At 43.0% G+C, this 22,060-nt stretch overlaps 1 protein-coding gene across 1 annotated transcript in view; it reads right to left on the bottom strand.

Annotated features, from left to right (window-relative positions):
• Positions 1-2,177: 2,177 nt before the first annotated feature.
• HOPX (HOP homeobox) overlaps positions 2,178-22,060 on the bottom strand; it is a 34,341-nt gene continuing 14,458 nt past the window's right edge. Inside the window, exons 2-3 of the mRNA XM_024131919.2 lie at positions 9,337-9,493; positions 2,178-2,976 (exon numbers count right to left, since the gene is read on the bottom strand). Of these exons, the coding sequence (XP_023987687.1) occupies positions 2,899-2,976; positions 9,337-9,480 (222 nt within the window). The 5' untranslated portion in view covers positions 9,481-9,493 and the 3' untranslated portion in view covers positions 2,178-2,898. The remainder of the gene's footprint in view (positions 2,977-9,336; positions 9,494-22,060) is intronic.

The following is a 22,060-nucleotide window of genomic DNA, read 5'->3' as shown; positions in this document are numbered from 1 at the left end:
AGGCCCGAAAAACACAAAAAAAAAAAAAAAAAAAAAAAAAGATTTCACTCCACCTGCTGAACATTAAATCAGCCTAATTAAGGTTGATGACAACGAGAAACTAGGGCAATGGGTAGGCCTCTGAAAAACTGACAGAGAGGAAAACTTGGCAAAGTGGTTGGTTGCAGTTGTGTGGTGGTTAAGGACTATGGTAGCATCAAGGAGCACTTCAAATGCAAGAAATGAACAAATAAAAAACTTGGCTCTAGTTAAACATATATAGTAATTGAATAATTAATTAGTTAAAGGATACCTCATCCTCATTCCCTTCCAGCACCTGCTATTTAAGGACTCTTGACTCTTGCATTGCTTGCAACTCCTTTTATGAGTAGAGACAATTCTTTTAACTCCTCTAGCCTTTATTTTCTCATCTGTACAATTGAGGGGATGGTGGGGTTGGAACTCAAGGGCTCTCAGCCTGGACTCTTTGAACTCTGAGGAGAGAATTTAGAAGACCTTTGAACCCACTCTTTGAACCCAGCGGTGCTATGTCAAAGCTGTGGCTGACTGTGGCTCTGAGCACTTCTCCCTGGGAAAAAGGTCCATTGTTTTCACTGAGTTCTAAAAGGAATCTCTGTCCCCCCAAATGTGTACACCACTTAACTAAATGTCTCTACAATTTCTTTTTCTACTAATAGAATTTGATGGTTCTTGAATGCTAAGTAATAAGATATTCGGATATGGCATTAAAATATTGCCACTACTTGTTTCTCGAAATTTCAAGTGATTTTGGGCCTGATAAACACAGGAAGTGATCCTCTGTCCTAAACATGCTTCTCAGCTCCCAGCTAAAGGCACACTCTCTGCCCAGCTGGTTAACTCTTCTTGTCCCGGATGGCTTATTTTAGAATCATGTCTCTGGTGTGCTGGAAAGACTTCTGAGCTGGGGCTTAGGCCTGGTTTAGCATCTCTCTCATTGCCTGACATGGGCAAATCTCCATGCTCTGTCTGGATCTGCTTTGCCCACAGTCATATTAACAGCACTTTTTTTTTTTCTCTCTGTTAGTCTGTGTCTATGAAAGTGCTTTGAAAGGTAAAGAATACTCTCTATGCGGGTATGTATGATGTGCTCACGTTCCTGTATTGTCCCCACCTCCTGCCTTCTTTCTTTCCAGAAAGTGATGTCAGTATCCAGCCCTGTGCTGACAGATTCTCAGACGACCATCAATTAGGTTGCAGAGGAGCGAGCCAGATGAGGCTGTTCTGCTCAGACCCTGGTTCACTGTGTATTGTTTAGAGAAGAAATGTTTTAAGGTAGAGGACGAGGAAGCGTGCCAAAGATGTTTAATGGGATCTTGTAAACATTTGTATTCTGCATAACTGCTAGTATTTCTTATTCTGGGCTCCCCCTTCTTTCGTACCAACAGAACCCTAATTTTTCTCAGGGCAGTACTATGTCCAATTAAAAAGGCTCACCTTCCCAACTCCCTTGCAGTTGGGAGTAGCCATGTGACCCAGTTCTGGCCAATGAGATGTAGGGGGCGGAGTCCCTAGATGGGGGCCTCCAGGAACCTTTTTTACAGGGAAAAGACTTAGCTGGCATTTCTCTTTTCTTTTTCCTTTTTTTTACTTGAAATGCATCCATCTTGTCTCCATAAACACGAGAGCCACATGCTACAGATAGGAAAGTAGGAAGATAAAATGTCTGCAAGTTCTTGGCAATCTTAGGGAGCAACCTACCTGCTGATTTCTTATGTAAAAATAATTAATCAATTAAACAAACATACAAAAAGCCTATTTGGTTAATCCATTGTAATCAAGTTACTGCTCCATGCAATCAAACACAATCTTAACTAATGGACTGCTGAGATGTTTAATGTGCTCTGATAGAAAATGGATGCAAATCCACTGTAGAGTCCTTTAGAGCAGTGCTGCTCAGGCTTTCATGTGCACAGACACCACCTGGAGAGCTTGTTGAAAATGCAGATTCTGATTCAGTAGGTCTGAATTGGAGTCTGAGATTCTTCACTTCTCACAAGCTTGCAGCTAATGCTGATGATGCCAGTCCTGGACGACTCTTTGAGTAGCAAGGATTTAGAAAATGACAGCTCTTTTGTCAGGTGGCTTCTATGTTGAGCTATTCTGTTTTTCTTTGATATGCTTATTATTCAGTTAAAAATCTGCAGAGGACTCAGTGCATTTTCAACAAAATGTTAAGGTTTTATTTAGAATATCATTTTAGAGACAAAAAGCAGTTCATTTTGTTTAGCAAAATGAATTTAACAAATGCATTTAAATAAGGTAAATTCAAGACTTTTGTGGATTTTTTTTCCTTAGTTACTTGATTTTCTGCCAGTGGAAGTTTCTGTCTTCCAGCCTGAGTGCTTTCCAAGTTAATTCAGCTATAATCCAAGGAACTGCTTTATGGAATCTGAATAACTCAAATTCCCTCTGTATTCTCATGCAATCTCAATGTATTAAATGAAACACAAGGAAAATGACTTAGGGAAGTAGAATTAGAAGGAAATGTTTCTCCCTCTTGGTCATGTTATCTTTTCAACAGAGGCCTTGTCTGCTCTGAAATGGATGGTGAAAGTAAATTGTTACTGGGAGGTGATGGTCAAAATATAAACTTAGATGGTTTTCACGCCATCTGTCATCATGACCCAAAGGAAATGCAAGCCACACCACTTCCAGCCAAGCCACTGCTTTACACAGGAGCTGCCCATAGCTTCCTATTGTTATTTTCTTTTCTAGTTATGTACATTAAAAAAAAAATACAACGTTGTGTTAAATGGCAGGACAGCTAACAGAGGAGCATATGACACTACACTGAAAAACCAAAAGAGCTTGATTAAGCCGAGGAGAGAAACAGCAGATGGTCTTCATGGAGGGAAGCCGCCAATGATCACCGTCTCCTCAGTCTGTGACGGATCTGCACTCTGAGGGTAGGCCTTCTGACAGCCGCCACTGGGCCAGGCGCTGCTTGAACCATTTCTGGAGGAGGGAAATGTGCAAAATTACCTGTCACATACTGAAAAACTGAAATGTCCATTCCCTTTCTAAAAGTAGCTTCTGTGGCCCAGCTGGAAAAGAGGAAAGCAAGAACTGAGTCCCTGGGGATGGTTCTTCTCATTGTGATACTTATATTTCTGCCTCAGGACCTTTGAACATACTGTTTTCTATGCTTAGAATATCTGACCTTCATTATTTATCTGATGATAAATAATCCTCAGGGCTCAGCTTAAATAGAACCTTCTCAGTAAGGCCTTCCCTAACCATTTTATCTAAAGTAGATTCTCCATCCATCTCCTATTCTCTATGTTAATACTTTGTTACCTTCACAGAACTTTTAATATCTGTAATTAATTTATTTGTGTATTCACTTGTTTTTAATCTACATTTCCTTCTAGAATATGAGATCCATGAAAGCAGAGTCTGCATCCATCTTATCATCATTAGCTCCTAGCATAAGGGCTTAACAGAGATTAATAAATGTTTGTTGAATAAATAAAAGAAATTGAAGCATCTCCTTGATGCCCCAGATAAATCTGTATGGCTGCTATACCTCATCAATGTGTGATGATCTCAAGGGCCTTGGTCATCAGTAGGACTTAGTAAGAATTTGTTGAATAAAATGAATGAAAAACTAAGCACTGAACAACCTTGGGGCACTCCTTTTTGAGGATCCATGGAGTAGTCTGAACCAATCGTTCCTGCTCCAGGGCCACTGAACAGTGAGAAAAGAGCAAGTGGGATTCCCAGTTTACTCAAAATCTTCTACCTCTGTGTGACCCAAATATTCACACCTTGGAAAAGTGACCATGGATGTAGGAAAAGCCCCAGATGGGATACTTCTAGACGAGGTACCATGTGAGGGCTAAAATATATTTTATTTTATGCATTTTAAAATGCATATAAAGGCATATAGATCTGCCTTTATTATACCCCTGAAGGGCGGGGGGATTCTGCAAAGTGGAGATAAGGAGACCCATGCTGGGGAATAGTCTGGGGTATGAACCAGGTTGGCCAGGAGGAATCTGGGTTTTTAAACAATAGCATTGAAGAGGCAATAGTGAAGAAATAGAAGCAGCAAGCATTAATCCACATGGGAGAGGATGAGTAGAGGGCTCTGTGGGAAGGCAGGACCTCCAGGCTTTACTCTCCTGTGCTTCCCAACCTTTCACACATCATGGCACACTTTGAGAATGAAGATGTTTTCATGTCATACTGCTTAGGTAGGTGACCACTGGGGGCTCTGCAGTCCTGGGCCCTGCCAACAGGAAGCTCTGTTGTAACCAACTGGCTCAGAACTTGAGGAAGTTAGAGTACCAGTGAGCTCAACTGTAAATGAAGAGGTAAACTTAGGGACTATCTACTGTCCCTTGTAGTGCTTCTAAAATTTACCTGTTCTAGGGGTCAGTAGATGAGGGGACAGAAAGGAAGCAAAAAGAACACAGCTGTGGGATGGATGCCAGATCTGGAATGTGCTGATGTCTCGAGATAGTATGGTGAGAAACACCTAGAGGGCTCTGACTCGGCACAGCCAGATGCAGATTCAACCTCTGAACAAACAGGGTGGGCTCTAGGGCCATGCGTGGGAAGACCTCATCTCTGCGGAGATCTAGGGAGTCAGAAGGCATTTCAGCATAAGCCCAAGATGAGAAGAAAGGGCGAGAACCACAGGGGAAGGAGTGCTTCTAAGGCTCAAGGTCTGTAGAGCTAGAAGGGAGCGAGCCCACAGCACAGCCTAGGGCTCTGCACCAATGCTCACCTGGCTGAACAGCAAGGGACCACGCCTACAACTCTCCCTAACTGTTCAACTGTTTACACACTGAAGTGCCTATCAGCTGTCAAGATCAGTTGTCTTATGTACCTTTGTACTGTGGGGTGGCAGCAGAGAAAAGTCATCTAAAGCCAGGGGTAGCAGTCTACTCGTAGGGAAGACTTCTCTTTGGGGGTTGCTCTCTGGGTGCCATAGTTCACTCCTGGGGATCTCCGACCTTAAGGAGAATAGAGAGCTCATGTATCTTTGGTGGCTTTAACCAACGTTCTGCTGCTAAAGGTGGGCATATTTGCTTCTGTGATCCATGTGTGTATTTAGTTAACTCTGGAATCTGCTGTGAGAGCAGCACAGTTCCAGTTTCATTAATGAGGTAGCTCTGCAGGGGTTTCAAAGCTACAAGGTCTGATTAAACAGAATTTGCAGCTTCTAGAGCTGAATAAATGGCAGAGTTTTACAGACTGACTAATTAAAACTTGGAGGGGGAAAGGCTCATTTTCTATCAGGATTCATTTAAGACAAAATGATTGAGCTGGCTTCATTCAGAAGAGCCACCCACATCTTTAAACTAGTAATGAAGCAAAATATTAACATACAGTTACTGAAAATAACTTCAGCAATGACCAAATCTGTGAATCGGTGAGTTGGCATCTAAATGCTTAATAAATTGCACCCTAGCATTGGGGGATGGGAGGAGGTTCAAGAAAAGCTTAACTATTTTCCACAGATATATATTTTTTAAATCACATATATATATATATATAATAATTTAGCAAACCAGCTGCTCTCCAACAAAAGTCATTAAACACCTTGCTAGCTTTTTTCACCTCCAGAGCTGAATCTTATCACATCTCACTCACATCAATACTAATTTTCTACCTGGCTTTCTCCTTCTCTTCTTTGTTTCAGTCATCCCCTGGGAAAGACATTCATCCCTTGCTTGCTTATGAATGGATGCCCTCATTAGCCTTGCCCATTGATGGAGATTTATTTACTCTGAGAGAACAGATGATAATTAGACACTGTGATGGGGAAGGGGTGAGGCAAAATAATATTGTTCCTGTCCTTTTCTCTAGTAACTAACATTTCATTCTTTTTAGGAGGAGACCTTTAGAGGTCTTTATTCCACTGATAAGACATCTAACAACTAACACCAGGATTCTAGGAAGAGTCCCAGGACATCAAGAGGGGATAAAAATCCTGGAAACCAATCTAAGAACCAACACCAACTACACTGGGATTGAATCCGTGATAAGAGAAAATGGACGATCATTCTAACCTCCCAAGGGGCTGATAAGAGCTTTCCCAGCCCCTTCTCACACTGACTTCAAAATAATAAAAGACACAGGGGTCGGGATTCTGTAAGGTTTCTCTAATGTAAATATAGGAGATATCTAATCACTGTCATGAGAAAAAAACCCATTCTAGGACCCCAGCAAATGCACCTTAAAAAGTTATTTCCATTAGAGCATCCTTCACCTCATTCTGGGTTCCTATAGGTGTCCCTCCCCCACCACCCCAAGTAGAGAACATTGTCCTACAGTGGGACAGTTATAAAGAGGTCAAAGCCCCCAGTCAGAGAACATTTCAACATTTTAGTCCCTCTTGCCTTTGCCAAAGTATCAGCAGTGTGAATCAGCTTGAGTTAACTATCTCATAGGAGCATCACGTGCTTATTTTTCTTCTCCTAGTGTTACTTGTTCTAGGAAAATGAATATGAATCCAATTCTGGAAGTGGGTGGTATTAGGCATAAGGGACCAAGCATATGAAATAAATATTATTTTGGCTTTGATGACCTTTTCTCATGGAAAAGGGCAAGCTAACAAATAAAAGAAACAGGGGAAGTGCTGATACCAGACACTGCTTAGGTTTAGGCCCAACAAACCTGGCCTCCATCAGTTGTTTAAAGGGTCCCTACAGGGAAACCATTCTCACCCACCAGTGACATGGGGGTGAGAGGGTTGGGAAGGGGTTAAGGGGATGGGAGGGAACGATGGGAAGTTGGAAGATGAGATCCAATCTGGTAAGGGATGACGGAGGGTTACCTAGGAAGCCTCTTTCCCTGAAACTGCTAAATTTTGCCTCTCTCTGAGCTCTTGGGTCTCAGATGCTTCCCTGTGGTTGATGCCAGAAGACAGAGGGGCAAGCCGAGCCGTGGCAATCTCAGGGAGGAAGAAAGTGTTAGCCTCCTGGCAGTAAAAGGAAGCAAGGAGCCCTGCTATGAGGCGGACCCATTCCCCCGAATGCTTACTTCAGGGCTGAGTCTACTATTTGCTCATTTGAGGATGGGAGAAGTGGGGGGGGGGCGGGGGGGATGGAAGAAGGGCTGCCTGAAAGGGGTAGAGGAACCTGCTCTGTAGGGGTCTGAATTGGCTGACCTCAGTTATAGAAGGCCATTTGAGGAGGGGAGGAGTGGGGGGGGGGGAGATAGAAGAAGGGCTGCCTGAAAGGGGTAGAGGAACCTGCTCTGTAGGGGTCTGAATTGGCTGACCTCAGTTATAGAAGGGTGCCCTCTCTTTCTTCCTGCCCCTAACCTGATCTCAGTTCAGTTCTCTCGTATAAGGTGAATCTTGAGGAAAGATTGAATATAGCCTGAGATGACTGTCATTTACTGCATGGATTTTTTTTTTCAGGAAGAAATAGAACATAAATTGAATTTTCAGGGCTTCCCTCCCACCCCACCCAGTTGTTTCCATTCCTTTTCTGTGGAGACAAAACAGCATGGTGGTTAAGTGTCTGGGCCAGGGGGCCAGACTGCCAGGGTTCAGATCTCAGCGCTGCTACTCCCCAGTGGTGGTCTTCAGCAAGTTATTTAAACTTTCTGTACAATGGGGCCAAGAGTGCCCATCTCATAGCATTGCTGTGGCAAATAAATGATTTAATACTCGGAGAGTACCTGGAGCAATAGGCGGCAAGTGTCATCTGTTACAAAGGCCAGCATAATCATTCTGCTTTACAAGTAAGGGAATGACAGTCACTTGCCAAGGGAGAATCAGGCTAATACGGGGCCCATGGTAAACCCACAGCCTTAAAGTTGAGTTACTGTCTCTGTGATCACTCCTCTTTTCTAAATATAGTGTGGGATTGTAAATGACAACAGTTCAGCAGGCTGCCTCCTGGGAGAGCTGGGGTTCTGAGAAACATGAGCTGTTAGACTTGGGTTACAGTACATCACCTTCCATTAAGTTCTGGTTCTGGCTAGCCAGATATCTGTTCCCTTTGCAAAAGACCGGTATGCTGGACTTTCTGTTTGACCTAGGAGAGGGAGGATTTTCTATGGGCAAGTTCTCCAAAGGCTTAATTAGTAAAAATCATTTTGGGCTTGGGATCCAAAATGAATCTTGGGGTCTTGGTTCTAGGATTCACTGGAGCACCCATTACAAGCTTTTAAGCCTCAGCTAAGTATGATTCATGGTGAGGAGAGAACAAAATGTCTGAATGCTCTGGTCTATAAGATGGGAAGAATAAGAAAGTCTCTACTTTAGACCTGCGACTAGAGGTGTGAATTGCTTTGGGCTCCCATGGGAGAGGTGCTAGGGGAGTTCCAAGTGGTATCGTCATGCAGAACTAATTGTCTTTCCAGGACCAAAGGGGAAATAGAAGAGTTTAGACAGGGGTTTAAAAAAAAAAAAAAAAAAAAAGTCAGTTGAAGGAGCCAGTACTGCACCTACTGTACCTAGTGGTTAAAAATCATGGGCATTGTTGCATTCTCTACCCTAAACAATTTTCAGGATAATAGAGGAGCTTTTAAAATAGATAAATAAATCAATGCACTTATGGTGACATCTTTTTCCACTTCCTTCAGTTGTAATGTCAGATGTCTACCTTCTCAGAAAACTCCAGAAAAGGACCCTAAACCTTAGAGCCGTGGAATTTTTAAAAACCGGAACCAAGTCTCCCCGGCTCCGTGCAATTTTAGCTCTGCAGCTAACCGGAAGCTGCAGCGCGATGTGATGCAAAGAGCCTGCTTAACGACCTGTGCCATCACGGCAAGTCTCTCCCTCTGAACCTCAGTTTCCTCGTTTACCAAACCTGAGGACTGAATTTATAGCTGATCACTAAGATCCCTTCCAGCTCTGACACTCCCGCTGAGAATAGATTTGAGGGCGCTGGGCTCAGAGGGCGCACACTGCACCTCTCCTAAAGGTTTCACTTCCAGCCCAGAGGAGAAAATAAACCCGGGAAAGCGAGACAAGAGTGGGCCAAGGGACGCTGCTCCCAGCCCGGAGGGAGGAGAGAGCGTTTATCCCGTGCTGTAGGGGAGAGTGGAAAAGCAAGGAGAAGGGAGGGTGGGCGTGGGGGGCTTCTAAGCAGCTCCCGCGGGAGCCACCCTCTGGGGTGGAGGGACAGACCTGGCGCCCGTGGAGCCGGGAAGCTGGGATGCTGCGGTGGGAGCGATGCAGGTCTGGGCTCCCGGGGTGCGGGCAGAAGCGACGAAAGAGCCGGGGGAAGGAGGCCAAGCGGGAGCCGAGGGCAAGGGCGACCCCCCCCCACCACCTTCTCGAGATCGTCCAGGCGAGGGTGGGCGCGGCGGGTCCCCGCGGGCAGGAGTCGGGCGCGCGCGGGGGCTCACCTGGGTCTCCTCCTCGGAAAGGCCGGCCTCGGCCGCGATCAGGCACAGCGTGGTGGGGTCCGGGTGCTTGTTGACCTTGTTGAAGTTGTACTCCAGGATCTCCACCTGGTCCTCAGTGGGGCCGCTCGCGGTCTCCGCAGACATGGTCCCGACACGACTGCGGGAGAGGGAGAAGCGGCGAGGTGAGCGAGGCCCCGGGCGGGCGGGACGCAGGGAGGAACGGCGATCCGGGGCGCTGCCGGGCACCTTCAGCCCCCGGGGCTGTCCCCGCCCGCGGTCGCACGGCGCACGGGTCCCAGGCGCTGCAGGCTGCTGCGGGAGCCTGCCCGGTCTCCTTCCAGGGGCGCGCGCCTAGGGGTCCCGCCGCTGAGCTGCGCGTCCTTCGGCTGCGCTCCTGCCCCGAATTTTTACAAGTTTCCCCGGGGTCAGTGGTCTGGGGTGGTGGGAAGAAGCTGACGCCGCGCCCTCCCGGCCGTGAGCCTTTAAGGAAGGCGTGGAGGAAGCGCGGCGGTGATTTTGAAAAGCCGTCTTCAAAGCTTCCTCCTGGGAGTAGGAGCTGCCCTGGGTACAGTCCTGACAGATGGCGTGGCTGGGCTGCCCCGAGTCCGAGGCGGGGACGCCTCACCCGTGCGCGCCCTGCCGCCTCTAAAGCAGTTTTGCACTTTGCAGCCCTCGCCAGGGAGGGCTGCACACCCCTACACCTCCTTCAGGGAAATGACCCACAGGACAGAAATTACTTCTCAAAGTTGGGGAAATGGGGGCGGCGCTTTTAATTTCTTCCTTTTACAGAGGTGAAGGTAGGTCCGCAGTGATTTACCCCTGCAGTTCCTAAGGCCGGGAACAGCATCAGGAGAAAGTTCCACCTGAGGGCTTGTGTGAGTCACTCTACGGATCTGCAACCTCCTCCTCCTCCCCTTCACCCCCGATTTTTCTAACTAAAGCCATGAGTCAGAGGCCTCCAGTCAATGTCCAGCATGGCCTGGACATTGTTCCACAGGGTCCACCAGAGGCCACTTCACTATGCTCCTCCCTAGATGAGGCCTTCCAAGATAGAGCCAAAACCCAGCTAAGGAGGATCTACAGCAGCTGTCTTTGAAATCAGACATCCCCTCTAATTGTGTTAAAATTAACTGTAAAGTCAAAAGAATTGGTCAGTTACCAGCTTCAAGGTCTCTTGTATTTCCTTACTTTAGAGCCAAACATTACTGTAGCAGATGGGGGGCAACATGACCTCCTGCTACATCCCTCATACCTAAGTAGCCTCTGAAATGGGACCAAAAAAATGGCAGATGTGCACCCCTCCCCTCCCCCCAATTTAAGATGTATTGAGGTATAGGAAGTTAGAGTCTTCAAGTTCTTGGCTGAGCACTTGGTACAGACAGGTCAGCACTTGCCATTGCTGACAATAAAAGACGAGCACAAGCGCGGGAATCCGGTTGGTTTGTTGTTTTAACAAACAACTGCAAAATCATCCAGCACAATCCTGAGTAGGTTTTGCTGGGGTCTGTGCCTGGGAATGAGCCACACTCCACTGATCTGCCTGCATAATGTCCCCGATGCTGTGACAACCTTTTCAAATGTGACCTGCATCCTGGGCTCCCTGAATAAATGTCTTTCCCTCTCCTCTTGGTCACCTGAAGAGGCTTCTCAGGTGAGACAAGAAGCCATTCTACTGTGAGAGATTCTGGGCTTAAGCCAGTTGTCAGGTCATAGTGAAATCTTCGTGATTTTAGGGAGCTCTGTGCTCCCCTGCTTAATCTGTCCAGTGATTCCTGTCACAGTGCTGAGGAAGGACGGGGTCAAGCCAGGTGGTAAATGCCTCTTCTCCTGTTGGCACCATCTCCCCCTTTCTCTGACACAGAACTTCAGAGCTGGAAAGAACCTTGGTGACCAGCAAGCTAGAAGGGAAAGCCTCGGCTTCAGTTTCAGTCCTGTGCTCTCCTAGACCCTTCTCAGCGGGCCATTCTGTCTTTAGTTTGGCAGAAAAAAATCAGGAGGGCAACCGTGTAAATGCAGGCAGGGGCTTGTTGCTGTTTTGAATGGGCTTTGACTGCCGTCATAGGATACCAATTCCAGCCAAAGCTGCCCACTGGAACCACCCACCACTGCGCATTTTGCCTGAAAAAACGCAGGAGAGGGGAAACTGCTGCCTCTGATTTTATTCCTTGCCCTAGAAAGGTTCCATCGAATTCCAGTTACACAGTTAGGCTGGCTCTTCCAGGAAAATTTTTGCTGCTGCTTTGTAGACCCCCCAGTCCTTCAGAAGTGTTCATCCAATGTACAGATTTCTAAACTGGACTCAGATTCAAGGACCGTTCTACACGTACTTCTTTCCCTCTCTCGGTTTTTTAATTGCTATTATATAATCCATGGGTGACTCATGTTCTTACATTTAATCAGGTGCATTTTCTCTTACATTTTTGCCGCTCTCTGTTACGGGACTTTGTATGAGGTTTCATGGATAGGTCCACTTGACTTTAAAGTACTCCTTGGGTTGGCTGAGGGCCATTGGACTTGGTTGGCTGCTAAGGAGCCTTGTGGGAGGACCATTTGAAAGTACCTACTTCTCTAAGGTACACTAAACAAACAAACTTGACTTCTAGAAATGAGGATGGAAGAGCTAACCACGATAGAGATATCTGCCTGTTATTTCTCCACAAAACTCAGCCTCTCTTATTTCAGCCCTCTTGGTTGACATGTGTTTGCTGCTGCCACTCCATTTCTTCCCTCCCTCTCTTTCTTTCAGGGGAAACTTATAAATCAAATCACCCTAGTAACCTTGGCCTTATAAAACTTCTCAACTCTTTCCAGTAAGGAAACTGTTGAAAAGTATCTCTGAAGGTAGTCTAAACAATGTCAGATGAAAAGAACTAGAAATATTTTAAAGTTTCTTAAACTTTAATCTGAGCACAAGTTCTGTTGTTGCTGTAGTTATTAATATGAAACATTCAAAGAGTAATTTGTCCTGTGGTTGTGTTTTCTTTTGTGATTGGGGGAAGACAATGCATAAACCTTTTCAAGAGATTAAATGAAAACTGCTGACTTTTTTCTAAATTCCAATGCCTGGGTAGACAATGTGTGCCAATATGACAGCTTTACCTTTGTCCCCTAATCCTGTAGCCATTTATTTTAAAAGTATCTACCTATATGAACCAGCTCACGGAGAGTGCTACAAACCGGAAACTGCAGAACTCTCTTTGGGCTCACATTTACCATCTTCTCCTCCCCAACCCAGCCATTCTGACCTCTTTGTAATGCCGCTAATTCTAAACCGAGAGAAGAAGATTATCAGTGGCAGATACTCCTCATAAAGAATCCCATGGTGAGCTGACCAAAAGCAAAGAAAGCAGATGGATCATTCTTTAGGGTTGTCTCCCAATTTACTTTAGCCTGAATCTCCCTTATGCTCATGGTGGACTTCCTGGAAGCAGTGGGCTCTTGAAGTATTCTGTGTTTTCTTAAGTGAGAAAAATAATATACCACCATTTCCCCAAGAGAAGTGGTGGGTCTTTGGAAGTAGATAGAGTTTCCTCACTTGTCACTTACTGAACTACTCTGGATGGGGTTTGAGGGGGGATCACCCAAGCTGCTGTCAGGGTTTCCCAGAAATTGACAAATGGGAGTGGAATACTGATCTGCTTCCCCAGGTTAACAACAAGGCTGGTTTTCAAAGAAAGGATTTTTTTGGTTTTGTTTGTTCTTTAAATATGAAGCTGGTGGTCAATATACTTAAGCTTAGGATAGTTCTCATGCCTGACTGGGCCTCAGAATCACCTGTAGAAATGTGCAGGCACACTGTTGACCTCCTGAACCAAAACCACATTGTAGGAATCCAGCATGGGAGAGACACAAAAAGTGTCTCAGCTCTCACAAGAGTTTGCAACTTAATCATTAAAATCAGCTGTAAATGTTTAGAGCTTCTTATACCTTATACCGTTAAGACGCTTTCAAATATCTTCTAACTCTGATGCTGTATATCATCTCAACGCTGAGTAGACAGTATGTTGAGGTAGTTTTAAAAGAACAAGCTTTTTTTTTTTTTTTTTTTTTTTCTGGTGCGCGGGCCTCTCGCTATTGTAGTCTCTCCCGTTGCGGAGCACAGGCTCCGGACGCGCAGGCTCAGCGGCCACGGCTCACGGGCCCAGCCGCTCCGCGGCACGTGGGATCTTCCCGGACCGGGGCACGAACCCGTGTCCCCTGCATGGGCAGGCGGACGCTCAACCACTGCGCCACCAGGGAAGCCCAAGAATAAGCTTTTAAGAATATACATTGGAGAGGAAATTTAGATGTTATGCTATTTACCTTTTGTATATATGGTCAGGAATGTGGAAGTTGTCTTTAAAATTATGAATTATTAAGAGAAATTTCCTCATGCTTTCAAAAATTCAGAAATAATATAAAACTCTTTAAAATTTTTTTCAGAAAAACCCATTCTTTTGTTGAGATCAGAGTTTAAGAAAACAGGTCATCAAAAGAAAAGTTCCTTCCACCTTGTCATACAAATTTTCATAATTGATTTAGAAGCCAAAAATTACAGTGGAAGAGATTTGCCAACCTTGACAAATGATTGTCCTCTAAATTCTTAAATTTTCCAGTGAGGGAAATGCTAAAGTTTAAGTTATTATTTATATAGACAATTTATAATAATACAACTTAAAACTGAACATTAGATTATGAATACACCATATACACATAGTGTCATTGCTGTCTTCAGAGAAACAAGATTCCAAATTTAAATAGGAAAATACATTTTTTAATGCTATATTGATTCCAGTTTTACATATTAAAAAAACTGGAGGAAAATACAACAAAATGTTAACAGTGTTTATATCTAGATAGTGAGACTACAGATGACTTAAAATTTTTCTTTTTTTATTGTTCTGTTTTTTTCACATTTACTACCCTGAAATTAGAAATTAAAATTTTTTTCTTAAAAAATTATTCCTTGGGCTTCCCTGGTGGCGCACCGGTTGAGAATCCGCCTGCCGATGCAGGGGACACGGGTTCGTGCCCCGGTCCGGGAAGATCCCACATGCCAAGGAGTGGCTGGGCCCGTGAGCCATGGCCGCTGAGCCTGCGCGTCCGGAGCCTGCGCTCCGCAACGGGAGAGGCCACAACAGTGAGAGGCCCACATCAGAGGAAAAAAAAAAAAAAAAAAAAAAAAATTATTCCTTTTTTAGATTAGTTCCATCACATATGTATGGATCCCTAAAAGACCTTTTTTTTTACTTTTTGTTTTTTTGAGATACATAAAAATGATATCATACTATATGTAATTCTTTTGTTATTGCTTTGTTCATCAACATGTTTCCAAGATTCATTCATATCTCAGCATGCAGAGAACTTCATTCATATTCTGTGCTATTTCCATTTAGTGAATGTACTGCGATGTATTTATGTCTTTTCCTGTTGGTGGATATTTGGGTTGTTTCCAGTGTTTTGCTATTATGAACAATTTTCTCTGAACATTTTTGTATATATCCTCTGAAGCACATCTATAGGAAGGCTTCTCTAGGAGTGGAACTGGTCATAACATATGTGACTAGTAGCTTTACAACATTATACCAACTTCTTTTCCAAAATTGTTGAACAAAGCTATATTCCTATCAGCAGTATATAGCATTTCCTTTGCTCTACATTCTCATCAACGCTTGGATTGTCAAACTTCTTAATTTTTTTCCAAAATTGTTATATATTCTTTTTGTCCATGAATAATATTTAAACCTACTTGAAGCTATTTATGTTTCCATCCTGATGAACGTCTTGAGGCTAAAAGGTTCCATACGTTTACTATTTACTGTAAAAACATATTTCTTGTTCCAGCCCAGAAGGAGATTTGAGGTGTTTTGGGGGGGTTTAGACTCTGTCTCCAGGCTAGCTTGTTATTTCCACTGGTCACCAAGAGCCATACGGAAGATATATGTAAAACTAATTAGAGCAGATCTTTTGTCTGTATAATGCTAAAGATGTTACTATCTTCCCTTCTACAGAGTTCCTGGGAGTCAGGACCTGACTCTGCACTTAAAAACTGCGTAACCATATCAATTTATTGTCTCCCGCCCTTAAAGCAAATATCAAAGTCTCCATATGAAAACCACAGAGATGGATTTTAAATGACTGAATAAGGAAGAAGAAAGGATGTAGGGATAGACAGGAAGTGTAAAAGAGAGAGATTATTCGGCTGTGGGCTTAAAATAGGATATAAACATGTGAAGTCAAATAATGTGCTCAGTGTTTGAACTGCAAAACTGTGATCATGGGGTGCTGAGTTCTAGTTCAAAAGCAGGTCGCCATTAGTTCTTTCAGTTTCGCTCACAGTCTTCTCTTAGAAATCACAATGGAATTAGTCCTGTTTTGTGGTGGAGAAAGGTTAACTAACTTATCTACAGCATCAAAGGAAGACTCTGAATTCTTTTATTCTGGCCACAGCTGTAAAGGCAGCTCTTGATGTCATGAGCATCAAGATTGACGCCTACTTCCAAAATGTAGTCTCCTTATGCTCTCTTGATGTCAGAAATTCTAAGATATCACTGAATCCCCTACTTGGATCTTTGAGCTCTAATTTTAGTCATAGTCTATCACTTTAGTGAATAACTGGGGCTGGGGCAGCCAGGCCATTGCTGACCAACTGTGGGGTCTCCAGCCTCATTCCCTTAGCGGCTGCCACAGCCCAGCACTCTTGCAGACCTCCTCACATCTCCTGAGAAAGCCCTAGTATCTACTTGACACCAAGGCAACAGAGAGAATGGGATCGCCCCTTTCAAGTTTTGTTCTGACTCCACATTTTGAGGTGCAGATACATTGGGGAAATTTGTTCAAGTTTGGTAAGATCTGAGCTCCTAACTTTTGACCCAGTGTAACAGCTACAGGCACACACAGAACCACCCACCATCTCACAATGACAAGCACGCTGTTCTCTCAGAACATGCTGCACTTGACTCCATGGGGCAGGAAGGCTGAGATGCCAACTAGTGCTTGAATTCATGCCATTCCAACTGGTCGCCAGTGACCATACCATCCCAAGTACCTCTCATTCCCCCAGTTTTGTCAGGCACAGGTGTCATCAGATTTGATTTTCAGTGTTTCAGCCCTGCTCAGGGGTTGCCTATCTCTTAGTAGTTGAGTCAAGGCTTAAAAATATGAAGTGCTGCCTTCTTTTAAGTTTTGCATGTCTGATGTGCGCTTTTATATGTGCTCTGTGTAATTGCCAATTCAGCTTAGTACTTTCCAGGTCCTCCTCTTTAGACTTGCTTTCCTCCTGGCTTAGAAGCCCCTCTGTTTCAGGAAACCCAACAGAATTAAGAGTAAGATGAAATTTGAGTTAATGTAGTAAAAAGGTCAAATAATTAGAAATCCTGAATACTAATCCTTTGAAATATCACTTTGCTGAGCCTCCATTTCTTTCATGCGAAGAAGGGGTATAATAATACACACCTGAGTCTAGCTCACAGCTCTGTTGTAAAGTTCATATAATATCATTGTAGGGAAAGTGTTTCTAAACTGTAAAGTGCTTGCTTGTGGAAGATACTGATACTATTGTTCTTTAAATGACCATGAGCAAGGAGTTCAGTAGGGCATCTTCTGGGTGGCAAACTGGTAAGAATTGTTTGTAAGTTTCACTCTTTCTGGGTTTCAATCCCTTTTTTAATCTTTCTGGAATGGTAACGCACAATGGTTGAAATCAGAACCTTTTTTAAAAAAATCAAATGCTGTTTATACTGCTTCATTGAAAGATGTTTCTCTGGTTGGAGCTTCTCAAGCCTAACACATGGGGGTGGCAGGTTTTCTCATTAGCAAAATTCTACACATTGTACGTTGATTTGAACTTAGTTGTTGACATTTTCACTAAAATATTCGTTTCTTTGCTCACTCCTCACCACCACTCCCTAACTTATACTTACTGAGGAAGCATCACTAGGACAGAAGATGAGTAGTGAGGAAGTTAATAATAAGCAGGAACAATTATTCTATGAATTGGTGAGTAGATTCTTTGAGGCCATCTTGGCCTATGAGAATAATGACCTAATTGTTCTGAAATAATTTGTTCATGGGCTTGTCTTCCCTACCAAGTTGTATGCTCTCCTGTGGTAGATGTGTCATCTCTTATACATTTCCATCTCTCCAGCATTCATTAAGAGTTCCACCACTTAATAAGTGCTCATTGTATGCCTGTTGAACTGAATGTAACCAGTGGCATCTGGCATGACTTGATTTAGGACAAAAGTTTGGAAGACAGTGCTCTGTGTTTTCAACAACCAGGAACTGCCATGTTCAAAACCAAAACATAACATTGGAAAAAATAACATTCTTGCCTCCTAATACCCTTTGGTCCTCACTGCCTCAAATAATACAGAGCTGATTCCTACTTTTGAATCAGATACAGAAACCTCACCTGTTATAACAATAACAACATATATTTATTAATTGCTATGTGCCAGGCACAGTCCTAAATGTCTTAGACACATTAACTCATTTAATCGTTAGAGGAACAGTAACACTCTGTATTAGGCACGCCTATTGTCTCCATTTTACACATGTGTAAACTGATGGAAACATATACCGTCCCCAAGGAGATGTATATAACTTGCCCCAGATCACAAATCAAGTGAGTGGCAGAGCAGGCATTAAAACCCAGAAAGTAGGGCTTCCCTGGTGGCGCAGTGGTTGAGAGTCCGCCTGCCGATGCAGGGGACACGGGTTCGTGCCCCGGTCCGGGAAGATCCCACATGCCGCGGAGCGGCCGGGCCCGTGAGCCATGGCCGCTGAGCCTGCGCGTCCGGAGCCTGTGCTCCGCAACGGGAGAGGCAGCAACGGTGAGAGGCCCGCGTACCGCAAAAAAAAAAAAACAACCCAGAAAGTCTAACTTCTGCATCCATGTTCTTAACTACTACACGGCATTTCCTCTGTGTTACCAAGTAGCTATGTAGACAGAAGAGCCTTGATGGATGGTAGTGGAAAAGGGGCAGTAAAGCTGAGTGGTGCACCTGGGACAGGAGTCAGGCAGTGTCCTCCGTCTGCTCCGGCTTCCTTGTGGGGCAGGGCTAGTCTGGGAGCAGAGCTTCCCTCCCTGTGACACGATTCTCAACCTTGGTGACCAGACATGGCTCTGACCCAGCTAAATGGATTACCTAGCGATTTCAGTTAATACCACCAGCACCACCAGCCAGGTTGGCTTTCTTTTCCCCCCATGCTTTTCTTTAATTGGTACAGACGTAAGTGAAAGATGACATTATGTGAATAATAACAGTACACAAATGAGAAAAAGTTACAGCATCTGACAGAATGGAAGAGTTGGCTTCAACCAGACCAGCTGGATCATAGTGACTATTGCTGCTGTTATAATCCCTACATGAACAAAGTTTTGTTGACTTGATCAGGGAACCTCCTAAAACTATTGTTGGGACAAACCCGTCAGTGGTTTAGTCTTTTTACAGCCGCTTACAGAAAATAGCAAGATATTATGAAAAGCTATTGGAAGGGAGGATTAATTCCAGCAGTGAATTAATCATTAATTAACCCTGGACATAAAATTCTTTGCATGCACACTGAGTTGTTTTCACTGATAACCCAGCTCATGTTCTAATCCAAAGATTTGTATGTGGAAATATGGAAAAATGATGAAAGCCAATAATAAAACCTTAGACTTCTTCTGTGAAATAAGTGGAGCATTTAGTCTACCTTCTTAGAAATAAATGGGCAAATGAAAGAGAGCAATCCCATTTCCACAATCTCCTTAGAGGAGATCTCCATCTTGTAAACAGGTCGCTTTTCCAAAGGTCTATCTCTACATGATTGTTACAAATTCAGAAAATCTTTTCTTTAGAAAGAACACTGTAAATTGTAGATAGAATCCCAGGCTAACCCACAAAAGGGAGTGAAACTGAAATGCTATGTATTCATAACAGGAAAAAAGTAGAAAATAATCCTGATGAAATATCCTAGTGAAATTTAATAAGAAATTGTTTCTTTATTTTGAAAGTAATGCTTAAGAAAAAGCAGTTTTATTGGGTTGGCCAAAAAGTTTGTTCGGTTAATGAATATGTTGTTCAATAAAGTTCTTGGTGAAAATGAAAAATGGGTCTTTTATTTTCACTTAAAACCGAACAAACTTTTTGGCCAACCCAATAATTAAAATTTGACTTAGAGAGGTGAGGTTTTGGTGCAGATACTAAAGGGGTTTTCAGGGAGCTTTTGAGACTATTAGAGGTTTATAGCACAACTATGATATATGCCAAGTATGCCCAATAGTCCCTGACACATTGTTGGGTGTGCAGTGAATACTTACTGAATGCATGTTGATTGAACTTTATTTTCACTTCAAGAAGTATGACTTTTCTTTATCTTGATATAAAGGCATAATAATTAGAGCTGTAGTTTTTGTGTGTCATAGATGAAATAAGGAGGTAGAAAGAGGAAGAAGGAAACAAGGGGAATGCTGAGAAGTATTGATGTGAAAAGTAGGTCGTCTGAGATATGATTAATGATGTGAATGGTGAATGATAAAGAAAAAGCCAGAGGTTACTTTGCATGGTCTTCTCCTCCTCATCCTTCTACCCAAGGGACAAGGAAGAAGAGGGTAGGAAAGATATTGTGCCTCATGTTTCCTGAGCCAGCCCCTAAGTGGCGCTGTCAGACAACAACAGTTTAGTTGCTGGCCAGAGCTCTTTGTAGGTGGAAAAGGGAAAAGAAGCAGAAATAAAGTTCTTTTGAGTATATAGCATTAATTACAGACGGAATGTTTGTGTATCTTTAATAGATAAATTATATGTAGGAACTATTCTGCACTCATTAATGAGTGAAATCACTCATTAATGATTGAAAATACTACACTGGTATGGAATAATGGAAAGAGCACTGGGAAAGGAGTCAGACCTGGATTTCAACTTTAACTTCTCCACTTAATAGTCACATGACCTTGGCTGAGGTAGTTTTTTGGAGTTTTTTTGGTTTGTTTGTTTGTTTTGTTTTGTTTTTCTAACTGCAAATGCCTACTTTATTTTTTATTTACTTATTTTTTCTTATTAGTCATCCATTTTATACACATCAATGTATATATGTCAATCCCAATCTCCCAGTTCATCACACCACCACTGCCACCCCCCACCGCTTTCCCCCCTTAGTGTCCATACGTTTTTTCTCTACTCCTGTGTCTCAATTTCTGCTCTGCAAACCGGTTCATCTGTACCATTTTCTAGGTTCCACATATATGCCTTAATACACGATATTTGTTTTTCTCTTTCTGACTTACTTCACTCTGTATGACAGTCTCTAGATGCATCCACGTCTCTACAAATGACCCAATTTCGTTCCATTTTATGGCTGAGTAGTATTCCATTGTATATATGTATCACAACTTCTTTATCCACTCGTCTGTTGATGGGCATTTAGGTTGCTTCCATGACCTGGCTATTGTAAATAGTGCTGCAATGAACACTGGGGTGCATGTGTCTTTTTGAATTATGGTTTTCTCTGCGTATATGCCCAGTAGTGGGATTGTTGGGTCATATGGTAATTCTATTTTTAGTTCTTTAAGGAACGTCCATACTGTTCTCCATAGTGGCTGTATCAATTTACATTCCCACCAACAGTGCAAGAGGTTTCCCTTTTCTCCACATCCTCTCCAGCATTTGTTGTTTGTAGATTTTCTGATGATGCCCATTCTAAGTGGTGTGAGGTGATCCCTCATTGTAGCTTTGATTTGCATTTCTCTAATGATTAGTGATGTTGAGCAGCTTTTCATGTGCTTCTTGGCCATTTGTATGTCTTCTTTGGAGAAATGTCTATTTAGGTCTTCGGCCCATTTTGGGATTGGGTTGTTTGTTTTTTTTAATATTGAGCTTCATGAGCTGTTTATATATTTTGGAGATTAATCCTATGTTCATTGATTCATTTGCAAATATTTTCTCCCATTCTGAAGGTTGTCTTTTTGTCTTGTTTATGGTTTCCTTTGCTGTGCAAAAGCTTTTAAGTTTCATTAGGTCCCATTTGTTTATTTTTGTTTTTATTTCCATTACTCCAGGAGGTGGATCAAAACATATCTTGCTGTGATTTATGTCAAAGAGTGTACTTCCTATGTTTTCCTCTAAGAGTTTTATAGTGCCTGGTCTTACATTTAGGTCTCTAATCCATTTTGAGTTTATTTTTGTGAATGGTGTTAGCAAGGGTTCTAATTTCATTCTTTTACATGTAGCTGTCCAGTTTTCCCAGCACCACTTATTGAAGAGACTCTCTTTTCTCCATTGTATATCCTTGCCTCCTTTGTCATAGATTAGTTGACAATAGGTGCGTGGGTTTACCTCTGGGCTTTCTATCCTGTTCCATTGATCTATATTTCTGTTTTTGTGCCAGTACCATACTGTCTTATTACTGTACCTTTGTAGTATAGTCTGAAGTCAGGGACTCTGATTCTTCCAGCTCCGTTTTTTTCCCTCAAGACTGCTTTGGCTATTCGGGGTCTTTTGTGTCTCCATCTAAATTAAAAAATTTTTTTGTCCTACTTCTGTAAAAAATGCCATTGGTAATTTGATAGGGATTGCACTGAATCTGTAGATTGCTCTGGGTAGTATAGTCATTTTCACAATATTGATTCTTCCAATCCAAGAACATGGTTTATCTCTCCATCTGTTGGTATCATTTTTAATTTCTTTCAGCAGTGTCTTATAGTTTTCTGCATACAGGTCTTTTGTCTCCCTAGGTAGGTTTATTCCTAGGTATTTTATTCTTT

This window comes from Physeter macrocephalus, chromosome 7 (assembly GCF_002837175.3).
Source record: "Physeter macrocephalus isolate SW-GA chromosome 7, ASM283717v5, whole genome shotgun sequence".
Classification (NCBI taxonomy): domain Eukaryota; kingdom Metazoa; phylum Chordata; class Mammalia; order Artiodactyla; family Physeteridae; genus Physeter; species Physeter macrocephalus.
Note: the sequence above shows the minus strand (reverse complement) of the source record. Positions and strands in the feature narration are given on the sequence as shown.